The sequence below is a fragment of the Melitaea cinxia genome, chromosome 10 (assembly GCF_905220565.1).
Source record: "Melitaea cinxia chromosome 10, ilMelCinx1.1, whole genome shotgun sequence".
In the NCBI taxonomy this organism is placed as follows: domain Eukaryota; kingdom Metazoa; phylum Arthropoda; class Insecta; order Lepidoptera; family Nymphalidae; genus Melitaea; species Melitaea cinxia.
Genome location: NC_059403.1, coordinates 16,440,905 through 16,460,406, shown reverse-complemented (window position 1 = coordinate 16,460,406; position 19,502 = coordinate 16,440,905). Strand labels below are relative to the sequence as shown.

Sequence of the window (19,502 nt, the reverse complement as noted above, 5' to 3'; positions counted from 1 at the left end):
TGACCTTTTTGGCAGCAACATCGCGGCCGATCCCTTCCGCTGGAAAACTCCGTCCACGAGCACGCCGTTTTTACTGTTACACGTCAGGTAGAATTCAGGCTGATCGTAGAACAGTTCAAGATGCCGGCGCGAAATAAAACTCGAATGACCCATGTTTACGTCCACTTGACCCCGGCTAGAGTTCCGACCGATTATCACCCTTTTTTGGCGTATCAAATATTCGAAATCACGACCGTCGAGCCGTGCGATCGCTATCGGAGCCGGCTCTTGCGCCCACTGCACCTTCGAAGGCGAAGAGGGCGCCGACTTGAGCGCGAGGAGAGCCCAGGCATCGCTCTCCGAGCTTCGCGAGATTTGAGTCTGAGCCATGTCAGGCGTACCTATATCACCAATGTCCACACGCGGAGCGCGCACCTTCACCGCGATGGCACATCACAAACCCGAGACCGCCGTGCCAAGACCCGGATATCCGGAACCTGCCGAATCTGTGTCTGTTCTACTATTTGAGGTTACTGAAGGGACGCACATGCGCAAAGTTTCGACTTGTACGGTAAACAAGAATTATATAAATCACACCACCACGTGATAAAACTGTATACATATATCTAGTCAGAAAACGCGGATCGATACTATACCGTGTTGTAAGAAGGTTTTTAGCCGAAATTGTAGGTTTTAAGCTATTGCACAACAAAGTTTTCACAATTGGATCGAAATTAGACACTAAAGTAAACACGAGGCGAGAACAAAAATAACCAAAAACGTCAGTTCGGCATACGCAGTTTACAAGTTCGAAGCGCCATCTATGCGAGTCAACAAAAAAGGCTAGAATAGTGTGTTCGTTTTAATAGCACGTTTATTGATTGTTGTCACTCAACTCAACAGTAACCAACAAAAAATAAAAATTACAAATAATTTTTAAAAGACTTTTTTTAAAATAATGTGACAATAATTTATAAAAAAATTAATGTAGTAAAAATATATGATTTTAGTATGCTAAAAACATGCTAAAAATTGAAAAACAGTTCATCATGATCATGTTGTGGACAATGTGTATAAGATATTTTGGACATTGAAAATTGAGCTTTAAGTTAGATTCAATCATGCTAATTTTCACAAAATAAGTATTTTACTATGCTACCTAGCACACAATGTAATTTAAATTGTCTTACTGGAACGCAAAAGTCGATAAACTCATTTTGCGTCTTGACTCTGCCAAAGACGATTTCGCTTACATCATGCTGTTTATAATCTGTGATGCCGCCTTCAAATAACTGTCACCTACTTTCGTTTGTCAATAAAGCACAAGCACTAAATGTCAAATTTGTAATTAGTCGTGCTCAAATTCGTTTTTAAAGATTTTTAGATATATATTACATTTTAGAGTTTAATTCATGTACTACAAGTGACTTCATTTTCCGCATTTACATGCTCTTTGTGGACATCAATAGCTCTATATAATCGAATCGATCGCCTAATTTTAGGTAAGCATTAAAAATAAACAAAAAGCGCGCCATATTCGAACTAATGATCTCGTCAATAGAATGTTTATTAGTATAATTTTTAATACATCTGTTACACAGTTTAAAATAATATTTTGTACTTTATTGTTAAAAAAATAGTAGCATATGATTTCGCTAAATACTTGTTATTTTAAGCGATAGATATCTGTATATTTGATTCTAATTAGGTTTTTAAAAACCGTTTTGAATTTAAATTAAATTGTTAAAATTAGTGACCTTTTATTAAAAATAATTTGGTGAAAAATAACAAAACTTAAGCCAAAAAAAATTTTTTTTTATTTGTTTGTTTGTACCAGACATATCACAGTTAAAAAGTACATTTTTAAGTTACCATTGTCCATTTGTAAATCCTCACGAAAACATAAGATATTAAAAATGGTTATAAAGTACTATCAAATGTAGTTTTAATTAACGATTTTCAACATAATTAAACAATGAAAAGCAAGTCAAAATTCAAAAATTAGAAACAATCGACTATCTGGATTTATATTACAATGATCATCGTTTTAAGAAAATTAATACAAGTAATAAAATATATCATAATAATATAAATGATAATATTATACAAATCCTAGTCATCGAGTTGCGTCAGACTAGCCACGCCTCTGTTGATCCAATGCTTTTCTGGAACGTCAGTCCTCAGTGTTATATACATAACAAAGTTACTTGAATGCCCTGTGGTAGCGAGAACTCCTTTTCTCTCGCTGGTCTTGTAAATAGGACAGAAGTAGGACGGTGGGGGGTTAAAGTCGGCTATCAGAGCTGGTTGGAACCAGATGATTGGAATCGTGTCAAATAAGATCTTTGGATATGATTCGTCCAGTTGCATAGTCTCTCTATTCCATCTAGCACCTTCCAGGAATAGACCCTGAGGATGATGCATTTATATTTTATGTTAGTTAACTATGTACTTTGTCGATTTTATTTTATATTGCTATTAAAAATTATTGAATGTTAAGAAATGTTTTAATGTACACAAGCGTACTAACATGAGATGGTTCAGTTAAACAATTATAAATTAAAAAATAAAATTGTAACAATAATATAATATTAAAAAAAAATAAACTTATTAAAAAACACATTTTTCACATAATTAAAATAAATTATTGATAACCAACTATCACGGCTTTAGCGCATCAATCACAGCACTGGTTTGTGGTTGTTGCGTTGGCGGTTGTGGGTTTGATCCCAACACATACAACATACATGACAAACATTTGTATTGGCCATACAGATGTTTGCCGTGGTCTGGGTGTTTGTGCAGTTCTTGTGGGTTTCCCCACCATGCTTCTGAAAGCATGTTAAGCCGTCGGTCCCAGTTGTTGGGAATATATCCGCGCGTTGGAGCAGCATAGTGATCCTTCTCTTACATGGGGAAAGAGGCCTATGCCCAGTAGTGGGATATTACAGACTGAAACATAAGCGTGAAGCGTAACCAACTATTATCCTCTTTTATACTAGTGATAAAACAAGTTTGTTTATAATTGAATTTGTTATACTAATTCATTAATTAATATATTCGTATTAATGGCTTTCAATAAATACTGCTAAATTAGAACAAATGGTTCCACCAATGTCACAAAAATGGAGAAGGCACACAGTGGTTGAGATAACAATCTAAATCCAATTTTAAAAACCCCAGTTCTACTAGTAACCTATGACCTCATAACTGATGTTTATAAAATCTTATGAAATGTCATTTCAGTTTCTTTTTTTATGCAGTTATTTACAAAAAAAAAAAAACAAAAAAAACTCACTTTTGATACATTACATATGTTGCAAATAACTTGTGTCAATTTTATTTCATAATATAAATATTTGTTGTGCAAAACTTTAAAGAATACATTACATACTATTGTGATATATTTTTTGCATATTATTTACAGATAATACATATATACGAGCTTATTTTATATTTTGCTAATAAAAGCTATCAGTAAATTATGTTCGCGATAGACTATCAGTAACTGATGAAATAAGCCCTTTATCAATGAAAAAAATAGTATTTTATTATATAAAATATAATCCCATCACACATGCATGCACAAAGCGATCATGACTCACCCACACAAATACACTGTGCTCCTGACCTCGCTTGTCCATTTGTTGCGTTTGCTTGAAAATATTATCAAATGTTTATACAAACCATTTATATAACAAGTTACCATACAAACCATAGTAAATCCTTCATATGTGTGCACATGTTCCTATTCGAACTAAATCTTTAAAACTAAAAAATTCGTTATTTTCCACGTGTCTGACGCTCGGCGATATAAAACATCACCGATTTTGAAAAAGTGAAGTTATTTAAATATTTTGTAAGTATTTTTTACAAAATGTCTGAAATTTTAGTAACGCTGACTACAGCAGGATATATTTATGCTAAATTTAAAATGTCTGAATCTAATTATTAGTAGATTGAAAAAAAAAAAAATATATATATATATATATATTGAAAATTATGAATGATTGTCACAATCAAGATTAAAGAATGTCTATCGATAAAAAAAAATCATTATTTACAAACAATTATACCTTGCAATAAACTCCAAACGTCGGTTCCTCCTCGCACTCAGCTTCCATACACGTGATCGTAAATTCGAAGTGCACTTGATCGATCGGTATCCGGTTGTGACGGGAGTAGTTCTGAAGCACGCCGGTCAGGAACGACTGGGTGAAGTAGAACCCAGATACCCAAAAGACTACTGGCGGACCCTCGTCTATCCAGTCTTGGAGGAACTTTAGCCTATGTAGAAGGGAAATTATGAACAGTTTGTTTCGAGAATATAATAATAACTGAATGTCAATAATAATGTAAATTTATTTATAGGTTCCGTATATATCAGCCGGCTCTTACGTAAAATTGGTATTAAGTTTTGTTATCTTAGGAACAGACGACCGTGTGTACATTTTAAATATATTTGTTATTTATTCAATTTATAAGATATATTGTCTTGTACTACTCCAGTCACCTTTTAGGAAGCGGTGTCATTACGTTCTTCTAAAATATCAGGAAGTCCAATATTTTAAACGGCAAATATAAATCGATTGACGATACTTTTTGGTGTTACTTTATAGGTATTTATGTCAAAGAACCAACTCTTTACGTTTTAAAGTCAGATAATAGGCCCTAAAATTACGATATATTATTTAAAAAAAAAAACACATTAAATCACCTTGGTTTTATTTATTACAGAAAACATGTCGCAGCAAGTTCTGGACAAAGAAACTTGGCCCGCAGAAGCTGAAGCGGCCATTAATGATATTAGGAAGCATGTCAAATCAGCTCAAGTATCCCCTAAACTGAAGAGCACCAATCAGAATATCTACATCAATCTAACGACATTGGAAAATTCCCAGTATTGCGTGGAAATGTCCGCCTCGGGTTTCAGGGTCGTGGGCAGGAAATATGACGACACAAGTCTATCGACAATAGAAAACATGAACTACGAAACGCCGTATGCCCTTCTGAACAGCATCAGTCAAAAGTACCGGGAGTCTTTCGGCGGCGAGCTTATGAACAAACTCTTAGATCTGGCAAAAAAATCGGAAGGCTGAATCCAAAATCAACTATTTAAATTTTGGGTGTACACATAGATTTAATTTATAAACGTAGTTTGTGTATTTACTTTACATTTTTGTAGAGAGCGTTTATATCACAAGATATCGGTACTAAACTGCATTTATAAATTTTAGAATAAATTCAGCTTATTTGTTGGGATAACTTTTTATTCTATGGATAAATTTTCAACATGTAACAGATTTATATACTTGTCGAGTATATTTGATTTTTATAACATTATAATCATTAGATTTATAAGAATTATTGACCAATCATTAGATGCTGGTTGTTATGACACGTATACATAGTTTAAATAAAAGTTGCCATATTGTGTTTTTATATGTAATGGAGTATAATTTTCACTATTTAAGTCGTATGCATGTAAATTTAACTATACATTGTTGTCTTTATTTAAGTAATTATTTATTGGGCGCAATGTCTGAGCTTATTTGAGTGTATAAAAGGGGACAGACTGAGTACAAATATATGTGAAATTAAGAAAAATATACAATGTATCACTGTGTTGCGATATGCAAGTAAATTTTTTTATTTCATTTGCGTTTTTCTTACTTTATAGTACCCGACTCCTAAATATACCATATTCCTGCCTTGTTTATTAGTCTCAATAACGGATATAATAATGCCTACAAATATACTTCCAAAACTAGGTACTGAAAGAAATGAAATCAATTAATCTTTTTTTTTTTTAAAGGAACCCTAAAAAATTCTCAAAACAACTACTAATTTACAGAAAGGAATTTTCATGGTCGATAAACGCCACTTTATTAACCGACTTCAAAAACAAGAGGAGGTTCTCAATCCGACTCTATTTTTTTTTAAATGTATGATACCGCAGAACTTTTCACTGAGTGGACCGATTTCGATATTCTTTTTTTGTGAGATTGTCATGTAACCAATTCAAATTTAATTAAGATCAGATAGTACTTTTTGATTTATACCTAATAATACGTATTTACTTGATTGACTACGACATTGTATATACCTCATAACGTTTTACTGTATGTAAGTACAGAGTTTGATGATTCCCGTTTTAATCGAAAGCTGGTGCTTGTCTTGAAATTTTTTGAGTAATCTTTGATACTGCTTATTTAGTTGACTCGATTTCGTCTAACGTCTAAGCAAACTTAATTATTTTGGCATATTTCTAACTTTATTCAAATCAGTTTGGAAACTTAAAATGTAGAAAAGTCTTGCCAATTGCTATAAACTAACTCTAAGCTTACCTTGCCAAAAAGTCTGTGATATAGGAACCCAAAGGTTTCATCGAAGGATAAGATTTAGACATCCAGGCTTCAGGAACGACGCCCTTTACAAAGGCGTTGTTACACTCTTCCAGTTCAGCACTCATGATGGCCAAACCCTGTGCGGCCAAATAGACTCCGTGTAACGTTCTTTGGACTACGCTCAGCAGTCTGTTGTAGCGGATCAGCTCCTAATGTGGTTATGAATATTTATTTAAAATATAAACATATACATGCAAACTTATACGATTGGCTAAATTGCTTTTTAAATTATTGGCTAAATTGCTTTTTAAATATTTGGCTAAGTTGCTTAGGAACAGATTTGCTTTGATCGAGTAAGTGATCTATTAATAGTTTGGCTTAGTTTCATATGGACAGATTGGCTAAATTGCTTATTACCTGAATGGCTAAGTTGCTTATTACCCGATTGCCTAAATCGCTTATTAACTGAGTGGCTATGAAATAAAAATAGACAAATATCTAAGTGAATACGTAGGTATACGTTAGTACTATTATGAGAATTTCCTATTTATAATTGATAGAGTGTTTATCTATACTAAGGAATTAAATTTGAAGATGTTTTTTAATATATACTTCTGTGATGTAGGTACAGATTTAATGAAATCACACGAAAAGATTGTACCCATTATAGCCCTGTGAAAAAACTCCGATATAAAATGTTAAGTTCCATTATCCACATCCACATCCATCCACAGATAAAAATTGTATTTTAACGTATCAAATTCGAATAAAGTATTTGGAATCCCTTTTTCAAACACACAATAATTTTACTTAACAGGTCAACTTAGTTTACAATAACTTCCCATCGATCATCATCGTTTTTTATTTAGATCTATCTGGAACTATCTGCAGGGAGATTATTTTTTAAAAATCTTCTAGCTTTTACCTGTTTCAAGACAGTGTTCATGCTGTTATAGTACTGCACGGGGTAGCGTCGTGACGCGTCCACTACGTCATAGGGCGGTGGCAGTCGCGCTAATACGTCACGAGCCAACTCTAAGGAACCACCCCCTGCCGCCCCCGCGCGAGTTTCTCCTAAGCGTTGGGTAGCACTGCAGCCCCACAGCAACTACACCATATGACACTTTGAGCTTTTTTTATATATCTACAACATGCACACACGGCGGTTGTTCCTAAAGTGAGCAATGCTTGTGTTATAGGTAACAGCCGACTGGTATACAAAAATAATAATTTATTTTTAAAGTTTTAATTTGTAAAATGACGATTCGAAAGTTCTCTTGGGGCCTATTTGAATAATGCTGTTTTTGATTTAATTTTGGTATAGCTATATTTTTTTTCAATAAACATTCATACAAATAAAACATATATAAATAAATATTACACCCAGACTCGGGGTGGCAATCGAACCCACAACTCCCGGAAAGCAGGGTCCACAAACTGCGCTAACGCGCTAGTCAAAAGCTTTATTTTATTATGGTCATTCTCATTGCAAAATGGGATGGGGGCTCAGTACCAATGTAACTTTTAGTTAAAGTTGAGTACAATTTCTACCTCTTGTGTCTATATCTTATATGGCTTAAACGTAGTATCAGCAAATGTATAATTATCGATGTTTAAGCATCACCACAAAACTTATAGATTATAATCATATCTAGAATTGGACCGAATTTGTGTTTAGTACGGTGCAATCTAACGATAATGGGGTTGTAGGTACACTTATTAAATATTAATTCATAAACATTGATTAAAATAATTTAGATAATGCGTCAAATTATTCCATGTTAAGCACTAAGTATTAAAATTATTATTTTTTTAAACAAAATAGTAGAATAGTAGGTAAATAAGATTCTTGAGTGTATTGACTTACCGCGGCGGTTTCCTTATTGTCTTTAGTGATGTCAGCATTTTCATGAAGTCCAAAAACTTCAGGCTTCGCAATCATAGACAGGGCCCTTATGTGTTCTAGCACAGAGTTGTAGTCCATACTGGGAGGCATGCGGTAGTCACCACTCGGAGAAAATGAGTAACTAGAAATGTTATTTAAGGATAATGAGAATTTCAGAGTTATAATACCTACATTATAACTCTATATGAATATATTTTTTAATAAAATATCCAATAGTTCCTTACGTATTATTATTTTTTCGATTTTACTTTCAAAAAAAGATTTAGCAAATAAAAATATCAATTATTTGACTTCTTTTCCTTGGTATCTAATGGAAGATTTGTTGCTCCTTATGATCCAAAATAATATTTCTAAATAAAGCCTTACTCTGGATCCGTGGTAACGTCTTCATTATAAAATATGGACAAGAGAGACAGTATAAGCCGACGATCTTTATCGTCAGTCACTCGTCCGCCATAGTTGCACTCCCCGGCTAAATAGTTGAGGGCTTCGAATGGAGTCTCCGTGTATTCGGTAAGAAACATCTAGAAACATTATAAGAAATTTATTTGTTTGTCTATAAAATTAATAAAATATTTGCAATAAAATTTACTGTTGTAGAAGTTTTATAATTACAAGATAACCAAGACTAAAAGCTTTATTCTTTAAAAACGATAAAGAAAAGTCTCGAAAAACGAAAGCAGCAAAAATCAGACAAACGACTAGCTGGCCCCACAAATGTTGTTTTGCCATATATGTATTAACACCCTTAATCCTCCTCCCCCCTATAACTTAGGGGTATGAAAAATAGATGTTGGCCGTTTCTCAGATATACCCGATATGCCCATAAAAAATTGATAAAAATCGGTCTAGACGTTTCGGCGGAGTATTTTAGCTAACATTGTGACACGAGAATTTCACCACGCTTTTTATATATAAGATTAATATATTTTATTATCTAATGAAACGGATAAGTTGTAAAGTACCTGTAATTGCATGATGCATATTCTAAGGTCACTTTCATTGAACTCGTACTGAATGTTCCAACCCAAAGGTCCAAACGCACGTCTCTCTTGCACAATAGCATGGAAAAAGCACAGAGCAAACAAAAGTCGCCTCCACTCTTCTGTTCGAGGACAGGAGATGTAAAATTCAGGGTCGCAGATCGGATCAGAAATATAGGAACGATAGATGTTGTTTTTGAGGCCCTTTGGTGCTTCGTTTGTCATTTTTACACCTGAAGATTGGAAAAAAAATTATGACGTCACATTCTAGCCATTCAAAACACAAGTTTCTTGTACTTCTTCCCTTGGTCATAAATGACCAAGATAAATTTTTCCTTTAATTTTACAACGGTCTACTTAACAGGCTTTCGTGGGTACCATTCGGGTGAAGAACCTTGAAAAAAGGTATACGAGTAAGTTCACTAGCATCGTCAGTGGTAAATATAGAAGATTAAAAAAGGAAAAATATAAAGGCATCCGCACGGCCTGAAAGTAGCGAGGAAAAAGCTCTGTAACGTTAGCGATATCAGTTCTTTATATCAGCAGCAGTAGAAAGATAAATATCGCAATGCCCACGCTTAGTACGTCCAGTAAATGGCTAGCAGAAGATACAGGCGACGGTGCACAGAAACAGCGCAGTGGGCGCGTTCGGCGAATGGCCACCGAAGGGTACAGACCGTTCTGCAAGACGGTGACGGGGAAGGCCCGGCTGGGGTAGGACGTGAGCCACAGGCGGCAGGCGGCGTGCGCGGCGGGCGGCGCCAGCAGCTCGGCGCAGGCGCGCTCCAGCTCGCCGAGCCACGACTGCAGCACGTGGCAGTTCTGCAGCACCGCCCAGCCGCCCAGCGCGGCCGCGCGCGCGATCATCTCCGCGGCGATGGGCCCCTGGGGGCGGCGTTACGCTCATTTCTGCCTGTGATATCCCACCGCTGGGCATAGGCCTCTTTCCCCGTGTAGGAGAAGGACCAAGGCTTAATTCACCACGCTGCTCCAATGCGGGTTGGCGGTTATATTCCCTACTGTGAGTAGCAATCGCTATCAAGTGGACATGATAATACACGAGACCGACGATTTAACGTGCTCTCCGGGGCACGGTGGAAAGACCCACAAGGACGGCACAAACACCCAAATAGCGTCAAACGTGTATATATTTGTTTGTTCGTTCGTTCGTTCGTTCGTTCGTTCTTTCGTTCGTTCGTTTGTTTGTTTGTTTGAACATTTTTATTAAATACGACAATTTTTTTGCGAACAAATTCTTTTTGTTTAGATAATTTTGTTGAATTTTTATGGGACAATCATTAGAAGATATAGAGATATAGTGATGAAGGTTATAGGCAACTTCTTTCCTGGGTGAAACCGCGGTGCACAGCTAGTTATATTATAAAACTACAATTTTAAACAATTTTCATTTCTTAAAAGCACCATTCGTCCAAACTTACCTGTCCTTGTCCAAGAGATATGGTCTCGAAACTGACCACCTTTTTCTCTGAAGCAAATTTCACAAGAGCAGACATGGGGTCTGAACCAGGAGACAGGATGAAGATGAGAGGTGACGCGCAGTTACTGTCATTATAAGACTTCTCCAGATCGAAAGGCGGTGGCTCGATGTACGGACGACCCATTTCCTCGACTACGTATTGTTGGACAAGTGGAATGAGCTTGTCCGGTCGTATACACCTAATATAATAATTGTGTTTGATCACAAACGAAAAAAAAAACCGACTTCAATTTCATCGACGAATAATACAACGTAGATCGACGAAAAAATAGTCAAGTAACTACGCGTTATCAAAGATAACTCAAAAAGTAGTTATCAGATCTTGATAAAATTTATATGTGACCACATGATAAACATCAGCTTTCGATTAAATTAAAAATTATCAAAATCGGTACACCCAGTAAAAAGTTATTACGGATTTTCGAGAGTTTCCCTCGATTTCTCTAGGATCCTATCATCAGATCCTGGTTTTCTTATCACGGTACCAAACTAGGGATATCCCCTTTCTAACAAAAAAAGAATTATCAAAATCGGTACATCCAGTAGAAAGTTACGCGGTATAATACAACGTAGGTCGACGAAAAAAGCGTCAAGTAAAAACGCATTATTAGATATAACTCGAAAAGTAGATGTTAGATCTCAAATAAATTTAAATGGGACCAATTGGCACACACCACCTTTCGATTAAAAGAAAATTTGTCGAAATCGCTCCACCCAGTCAAAAGTTCTGATCTAACATACATAAAAAAAAAGAAAAAAATACAGTCGAATTGAGAACCTCCTCCTTTTTTGGAAGTCGGTTAAAAAACCGGTTAACAGTCGCATTACCCAATATACAAATCAATCAAATTATACTTTTTTTTAATGATACTAGGTCGGCAAACAAGCGTACGGCTCACCTGATGGTAAGCGATTACCGTAGCTTATAGACGCCTGCAACACCAGAAGCATCGCAAGCGCGTTGCCGACCCAATCCCCAATCCCCCCAGGAGCTCTGGTCACCTTACTCACCAACAGGAACACAACACTGCTTGAAAACAGTATTATTTAGCTGTGGTCTTCTGTAAGGTCGAGGTACTACCCCAGTCGGGCTGCTCCATATTTTGAGCAGGAAATTCCTGCTGTGCCCTACCTCAGTTAGATACTAAAAAATACTAAAATTTAGATTATCTATTTTACTTCTCGCAATGTTTTAAAAGAAGCTGTTCCACAATTTGGTTATACATAGGAGAATTTTAAAAAACCATTTAAAAAAAATCGTTCCTAGCGCAATCCACGCGTAGTGCTCAAACAATTTCTTATACCATAAGATTTAAAGTTGTAAAATTTTTATTTAATTTAATTTTAACTGAGGCACAGAAGGACGTTTCCAGCTCAAAATATGAAGCAGCCCGATTGGGCTAGTATCTTGACCTTACAGAAGATCACAACTTAATACTGTTTTCAAGCAGTGTTGTCTTTCTTTTGGTGAGTAAGGTGACGCTATAAGCTATGGGTTGCAGGCGTCTATAAGCTACGGTAATCGCTTACCATCAGATGAACCCAGTTGTATAAAAAAATCCAAAAGTTTATCTGACCTCATAATAATAAGTTTAGGTATTCCTTTCATGACGTCGTACGGTGGTGGCAGTTCCCTCTCATGCGGTGCAGACGAGTCATACAGCTCCTTCCATGACGAGACATTTGCTTCGAAATGCTCTTTAAAACCTTGGAGCCTAATTAAAAATATTAAAAAGGTCAAAATATAGTTAAACTATACAATTGCTTAATCATTTACTTTTTCTATATTACTTAAATTTCTTTTTTTTTTAAGTAATAATATCAGTCCGACACTTCGTAACTAGGTACTTAATGTCTTTATAATTAATTGTTATCATCATGAAGAATAGAGAAATAGTGGGTAGCTAGAGGTTTATTAAGGTTATCAACCTACAAAAAAGTTCTTAAAATTTTATAATAAAAACATAATATTCAAACAGGCTTCAAAAACACCTTCGAATAGTCATTTTACAAATTAAAAGTATCAAGCGATTATTATTTTTTTAAAGTGAAGCTACCACCGGTTCGGAATGGAGATTCTGCTTCGAGAAGAATCGACAATAACTCCGCGGTTAATCTTTTGAAAAAAATACATAAACTGTGTTTTAGTACAAAATTTGTAATATCTTGCATGAAATACACATAAGTTCACACATATTTATCATCTGTGTAATCCTGCATCGAATAATACGCTTTATCTATTAATTTATTTTTAATACTATTTTTATTTTTATGTAAAACACAGTGGTAGACAATAATACCCATTAAGGTTGCTACAGCGCACGATCTCCGACCAGGATTTCTCCGACAGCCAGGAGGACGCGGGGTTCTCGTAAGGATTATCGAGCGCCACACCGCCCGTCAGCAGGAACGAAACCAACTCGTCATCCAATTCACCCTTGATTTAGAAAAGAATAAAGATACCTTGTAATTGCGACGTCAATTACGGCCCAAAATTATTCAATCGAATGCCTTAACAGAATCTGCTAGAATAATTTTTGATTTTTATAAATTAGCCCTTATTGATTTATTTAATTAGATTTTAGTGATTGAGATTTTTGTATGACTTGCGATTATTTTTGATTTTTGAAAAGTTACAACGGGATTGGCGTGTCCGTGTAGAACCTAAAGTCCCTCAATTTAATAAAAGAATAAAAAAAAGAAAAGTGTGTCCTTATACGCGCGTAAGAAGTTATACTTCATTGGCTAGCTAACTTCACATTGCCAACTTCTTCGTTGACTAGCTAACTTCAGGGTGTCGATTTTTTGTGACGGTGTGCGCGCGCATCGTAAAAATTTACTCTTATAATTTTTCTCTGACGCGTAAAAGAAGTATAACTCCAAAAAATGCTTATCAGCTGAACGTACCTTAGCTCTTATAATTCCCAATGTGAGAACAAGAGAAAAGATGAGTTTATCCTTTTCGAAGAGGCTGCGACACACATTTTCATACACGCTTCGGGTGAAGTGAGCGTTGAGTCCTTCTAGACGTACGTCTAAATTGTCACTCTTCGGGGAGTTCTGAATCGCTTGATTGTACAAGTTTATAAACCTAAAAATAAAGAAGAAAAAACCGAGGTAGGGCACAGCAGGAGATTTCCTGCTCATAATATGGAGCAACCCGACTGGGGCAGTACCTCGACTTTACAGAAGACCACAGCTAAATAATACTGTTTTCAAGCAGTGTTGTGTTCCTGTTGGTGAGTAAGGTGACCAGAGCTCCTGGGTGGATTGGGGATTGGGTCGGCAACGCGCTTGCGATGCTTCTGGTGTTGCAGACGTCTATAAGCTACGGTAATCGCTTACCATCAGGTGAGCCGTACGCTTGTTTGCCGACCTAGTGATATAAAAAAAAATAGGAAAAATGAACACGTGAAACCTAAGGATGTGGGTTTACTTTTAACCGAGTTCCAAAAAAACGAGATGGTTCTCAATTCGATTGTATTTTTTACTGGGTAGACTGATTTTAATAATTCTTTTTTAATCGAAAGGTAGCACCTTTCATGTGTCATTTAAATATACTTAGTCGAGATCTGACGAGTACCTACTTTTTGGGTCATATCTAATAATGCGAGTTTACTTGACCTTTTTTTCGTTTACCTACGTTGTATTAGTTTTCGATTTAATTGAAGTAGGTTTTTTTCGTTTAACAGAAAACACAATTAATAACATATTCCATTGTAGAATTTAAAAAATATATGTATTTATTATTTATTACAAAGACTTACAGTAATTCAAGTAAAATATTTATAGACAATATTAGCATTATATTGGTCACGAAACACCCATTTCATATCACAGATTATCATAATGAAATTGTGTAAAAATTTAAACAAAACCAACTCACCAATTAAGTGAATACTGGTACATGGGATCGATGTTAGCTAAATCAGATATACAGAAGAAAAGCACTGAACTATGCCTCGAGACGGGCACGTACAACAGGCGAGCCTCGTCTATCTCGGTCTCCGTGACGGCTGCTGCCGCTTGCTTCGCTTCTATCTCTATAGAGAGCACCTTCGATGACGACAAGATTTGGTTTGCCGATTCGTCTTCAAGGATGTTACCGGCTGAGGATAGGACCTGGTGATGATTTTACAAAGTTGTGATACGTGATATGGTGATATATTCACAACAACTTGGCTCCACTTAAAAACACGAGAATTATGTGACATACAGACAATCTTCACTCCAAACAATCCTTCGCTGATCAAAAATACCAAAGTGAGTGTAACTAATTGAACTGTAGGTACTTATTTTCTAACATCGTATGAGGAGTTCTTAGTTACTTGGAACAAATATTAAAATTGCGATATTTTTTGTAATTGAACCATTTAGAGTGATAGGTTAAAGAATATTTCATTCATTGGTTTCTTAAAGTTTTTTAAAACCTAAAGTGCACCATATTCCTCACTCATAATCCTCCCAATCTCCATATTGGGAAGAGTAGAAAATGCGTGAATGGCTTTTAGGTTCGCTCGATATTAGACATTAAATGAAGTGCTATAAATTAATTCATATTTGTTCATAACTTAGCTGACCTCCAAAATTTTATCTTCGATTTCTTTCAGCGTTCTCTTATTATTAGCACCTTCGACGATTAACTGATTCTTCTTCAATTCAAGTTCAGGTCGATCCTGTGCAACTACTATACCGAGCAGTTGGTCCTGCAGACCTTGGGGTGTTATCATAAAATTCAATAGGGTTACCTGTAATAATATATCGTTACATGGCGCTAAATTTATTTATCATTAAAAATGAGTTATATCCCACATCCATTACTAGGATTGCAAATATATATATGATCTGTCAAAAAAAAGCTTCTTTGAAAAGAAAAGAGAGGTTTCTTCTTTGCACTTTTCGTTTATCTTTACGACATAAACCTGTCGAATTCGCCAAAATCTTCTTTAGCAGTTACAATATTGCTTAAATTAATAATAAAACTAACCTTGACAGCTATTTCCGGCAGATAGTGCGGGTTACTCAGTCTCGTGGTGATATAGAAACGAAAGTTATGATTATATTCCAAAATGTTATCACCTAACTTCAGACAATCAACACCACCGGATCTATAAAAATATTACCATTAAGTCTCTTGTCTCAAGAGAAAAGCGTTAAATTAAACAATATATAACTGTTATTAAACTGGCGTCTTTCGGCCATATTTACATGGAGGCATAACATAGCCGAAATTATATGTGAAAAAACAAAGCAACAGTAAAGCACAGCTCATAACTTTAAAATCGAAAAAAAAAATGTTGAGAAGACATGGAAAAATTAGCTACAGATAACTAACATAACTGTAAAACCCAGATGACTCGGTCATAACGACACTAATGTTCACACGACGGTAACTACATAAATAATAATTCTTTAACAAATACTTTTTTTAAGCGTTAGGGCAAGTAAGATGCATAATCTGGGGCGAGATGGCGAATGCTAGCGCCACCCCATCTCGCCCCACCCAGGCGGACGACTGCTCACACGTGGTGGTTTTTAGTCAGTAGGAGTCTGACATAACCCTCTGGCCCCCGTGCTGGAGGTTATCCATGATGGATTTTCCCCACGTAAAAAAAAGTAAGTTGCATAATATCGATCCTAATATCGCAGTTAAATGGAAAGACGCCAGTTTAACAAAACGTATAACATTTCTATGCTACAATAAAAGTCAGTACAATATGAGGTAGGCTAAGGTACATGATGCATTTACAACTCAACTAAAACTAATGCTACCACTAGTACTACCAGACGATGATGATTACGACTAAGACGACATAGATACTTTATTATATGCATTAAAACTAAAAATAATTCGAAAATTAATTCCAAAAAATATACGACATAGTAGAACTTCGTATAAACCTGAATATATTTCTCAAGAGCACGGGTTCTAGGACGGCATCTAATTGTTCTCGAACGTTCTCTAGTATAACAGGCATCCCCATCTGTATCGAGTTCTCCAATACTCTGACGTAGTTAGAATCGGTCAGCTTGATCACCTTCAGCTGATTTTCTCGTTCCATATTCTTCACCCATTTATTGGCTTGCTCTAAAGAATAAAATGTATTCGTTTCGTTATTTGATGCATTACCAAAATGTCTAAATAAGAAGGGGAAATTAACTAGTGAGTGTAATATATTGTTTAAGGTGTACAATACTAATAAAAGAACATTGTTTTTCAAAAAATCAGGTAAAACCGTCAATCAAAGCCCCCAAAATTCCCGATTGAACTGATTTCAATAAAACCCCTAATAGAAACACCATGAATAAATTTACGAGGCAACAACCTTGAGGATCGATCATCAGCGGCCACCTCCTGGATTTCTCCACGATGATTCCGTTTTCAATGGAAAACGCGTCCACGGGCAGACCAGCGATGTTCCAAGCACGAATGACAACTGGCTCTCCCAAAGTACTGACGAGACTGAATATGTCTGAACACGGAATCTCTAAAATAAAAAGAGGATTTTATGACAATGTACAAAGTATTTTGTAACAGTAATAATATTATTTGACGCCGCGTTGGCGCAGCGGTCACAGCCATGGATTGTACCTGTTGCGCTGGCGGTTGCAGGTTCGATCCCCGCACATGACAAACATTTGTATTGGCCATACAGGTATTTGCCGTGATCTGGGTGTTTGTGCAGTCCTAGTGGGTCTTCCCACAGTTCCTCGGAGAGCACGTTAAGCCGTCGGTCCCGGTTGTTATCATGTACACCTGATAGCGATCGTTACTCATAGTAGGGAATCTATCCGCCAACCCGCATTGGAGCAGCGTGGTGCATTAAGCTCTGATCCTTCTCCTACATAGGGAAAGAGACCTATGCCCAGTAATGGGATATTACAGGCTGAAGCAAATAATATTATGATTATAGTGATCTAATGTATACAAAAAAAAAATCAGTAAATGTTGAACACATCAATCAAAAATCAAAATCCATAAATAGTGCATAATAGATCAATAAAAATTATAAGTTCAATAACTATCCTAATATATTTTGATTTCTTTGCTATGTATTATTTCTGTTTTTGGTCTACAATTAAGTGTATTATTATTACTATTATTATTATTATTATCCAATCAACAATCCTATAAAGTATAGGAAACAAAAGAAGGTTTGATAGACCTACTATTCTAACAACAAAAGAGACAAAACAAAAAATAATTATCACCCAATTCTTTAGCACGGTCGTTCCACATCTGTATGATCTCTCGCCTGTAGCTGACGGTGTAAGGTCCGAGATAGGCAATGAATCCAGCGGAAAGTAAGACATCCCCTGTTATAAAATAAAACTAAGGTTAATATTGTTATTATTGTAAGACATTCAATGTGATACATCAGCTAATTCACAACGGATTTAACGCTTCTCTATAAAGAAGATCCGGCCTTTGTCAAGTAGTCAGTCTGGTCCATCGCATTTTTTTAACATTTAATGGTCACGTGATTATTTGAAAATACAATCATCACCATCATCATCATCACAGCAGTCTTTCGCAGTCCACTACTGGACATAGACCACCACAAGTTCGCGCCAAAAATGGCTTGAACTCATGTGTTTTGCCCATAGTCACCACGCTGGGCAGGCGGGTTGATTGAAGTAACAAATAAATCTAAATTTCTGAATAGCGTTGTGAAATTAAATAAAAATACGATTTATATAAGTCCTAAAAATAAATCCTTGTTTTGTTCCAAATATCTGATATTTTGTTGACAGTATTATTATAGGTATTATTAGGGATAGTATTTTATCACACCATTAGATGAAATAATATCCATGTTTATGTTGCCTAAGTCTTATCCCTTTATTCCTAAGCGTATTAAACAGAATCGTAGTATTGTCTCACCGATAATATTGGCAAGCAGCTGTTGCAGCTGGGTAGCGAGATCGGTCCATCGCGCCTTTTCACCTCCGAGTCCGCCGATGAGTTGTTCGGCGCGCGCCAGCTTAGTGGAGCACAGCTCTATCTCGTCTTCCAAACCCTTCTTCTTACGAGTCATCTCCGCGAACTCGTCGTTTAGAGCCTGGAGGAATTTATGAGACGGAATATATCTTGCAGTTTTGGTTTTAATTTGGAAACTTGTTTCGGAAATGTATATAGTAAAAGATCAGGACTAGAAACGAACTTGAAAGTACCTGGACAGGCTACAGTTAACTGAAAACTGGATCATAGACTTTATGGCCACCGCTTACCTAATATATTTAAGTATAATCATTAATACTGTGACTTTCTTAATTAATTTACTTTAGAATTTAAATCCAGATGGCGTGTTCAAGTAGACAATTTAACATTTAAGGATGTTCATATAAAACCAACATCATAGTAATAATAGTAACAATATTAAGTTGAATGTATACCTGAAGTTTGTCCAGCACTCCTTGTAGCTGAGCTCGCTTTTCGTTCAAAGTGTTCATTTGCGCCTGCAGCTCTGCCTCGGCTTCTGCCAGCGCAGCCTTTTTAGGAGCTACGACCTATAATAAAAATAAATTTCAACAACATTGTTCCTGCATCAGTTTTTCTAAAGACCAACTGTGCCATTTCCAACTCTGGTACAGGTCAGCTAAATAATACTACTTTTAAGCAGTGTTGTGTTCCTGTGGTTAGTAAGGTGACCAAAGCTCCTGGGGGTAATTGGGGATAGGATTGGCAGCGCGCTTGCAATGCTTCTGGTGTTGCAGGAATCTATAAGCTACGGTAGTCGCTTACCATCAGATGAGCCGTACGCTTGCTTGCTGACCTAGTTATACAA

The 19,502-nt window shown here is 36.0% G+C and overlaps 2 protein-coding genes across 2 annotated transcripts in view; one reads left to right on the top strand and one right to left on the bottom strand.

Annotated features, from left to right (window-relative positions):
* Positions 1–1,129: 1,129 nt before the first annotated feature.
* LOC123657379 (GSK3-beta interaction protein-like) lies at positions 1,130–5,636 on the top strand. The gene is made up of 2 exons (XM_045592934.1): positions 1,130–1,481; positions 4,717–5,636. The coding sequence occupies exon 2, from the start codon at positions 4,722–4,724 to the stop codon at positions 5,076–5,078; it is 357 nt and encodes a 118-aa protein (XP_045448890.1). The 5' UTR covers positions 1,130–1,481; positions 4,717–4,721; the 3' UTR covers positions 5,079–5,636.
* The window catches only part of LOC123657484 (dynein axonemal heavy chain 3), a 53,455-nt gene continuing 35,726 nt past the window's right edge, over positions 1,774–19,502 (bottom strand). The window contains exons 52-71 of the mRNA XM_045593027.1: positions 19,111–19,224; positions 18,599–18,776; positions 17,926–18,030; positions 17,040–17,201; positions 16,615–16,801; positions 15,701–15,821; positions 15,294–15,461; positions 14,600–14,835; positions 13,621–13,804; positions 13,014–13,150; positions 12,291–12,428; positions 10,655–10,892; positions 9,893–10,100; positions 9,198–9,448; positions 8,599–8,756; positions 8,194–8,353; positions 7,252–7,434; positions 6,327–6,535; positions 4,056–4,266; positions 1,774–2,388 (exon numbers count right to left, since the gene is read on the bottom strand). Coding sequence (XP_045448983.1) covers positions 2,092–2,388; positions 4,056–4,266; positions 6,327–6,535; positions 7,252–7,434; positions 8,194–8,353; positions 8,599–8,756; positions 9,198–9,448; positions 9,893–10,100; positions 10,655–10,892; positions 12,291–12,428; positions 13,014–13,150; positions 13,621–13,804; positions 14,600–14,835; positions 15,294–15,461; positions 15,701–15,821; positions 16,615–16,801; positions 17,040–17,201; positions 17,926–18,030; positions 18,599–18,776; positions 19,111–19,224 — 3,645 coding nt within the window. The 3' untranslated portion in view covers positions 1,774–2,091. The remainder of the gene's footprint in view (positions 2,389–4,055; positions 4,267–6,326; positions 6,536–7,251; positions 7,435–8,193; positions 8,354–8,598; positions 8,757–9,197; positions 9,449–9,892; positions 10,101–10,654; positions 10,893–12,290; positions 12,429–13,013; positions 13,151–13,620; positions 13,805–14,599; positions 14,836–15,293; positions 15,462–15,700; positions 15,822–16,614; positions 16,802–17,039; positions 17,202–17,925; positions 18,031–18,598; positions 18,777–19,110; positions 19,225–19,502) is intronic.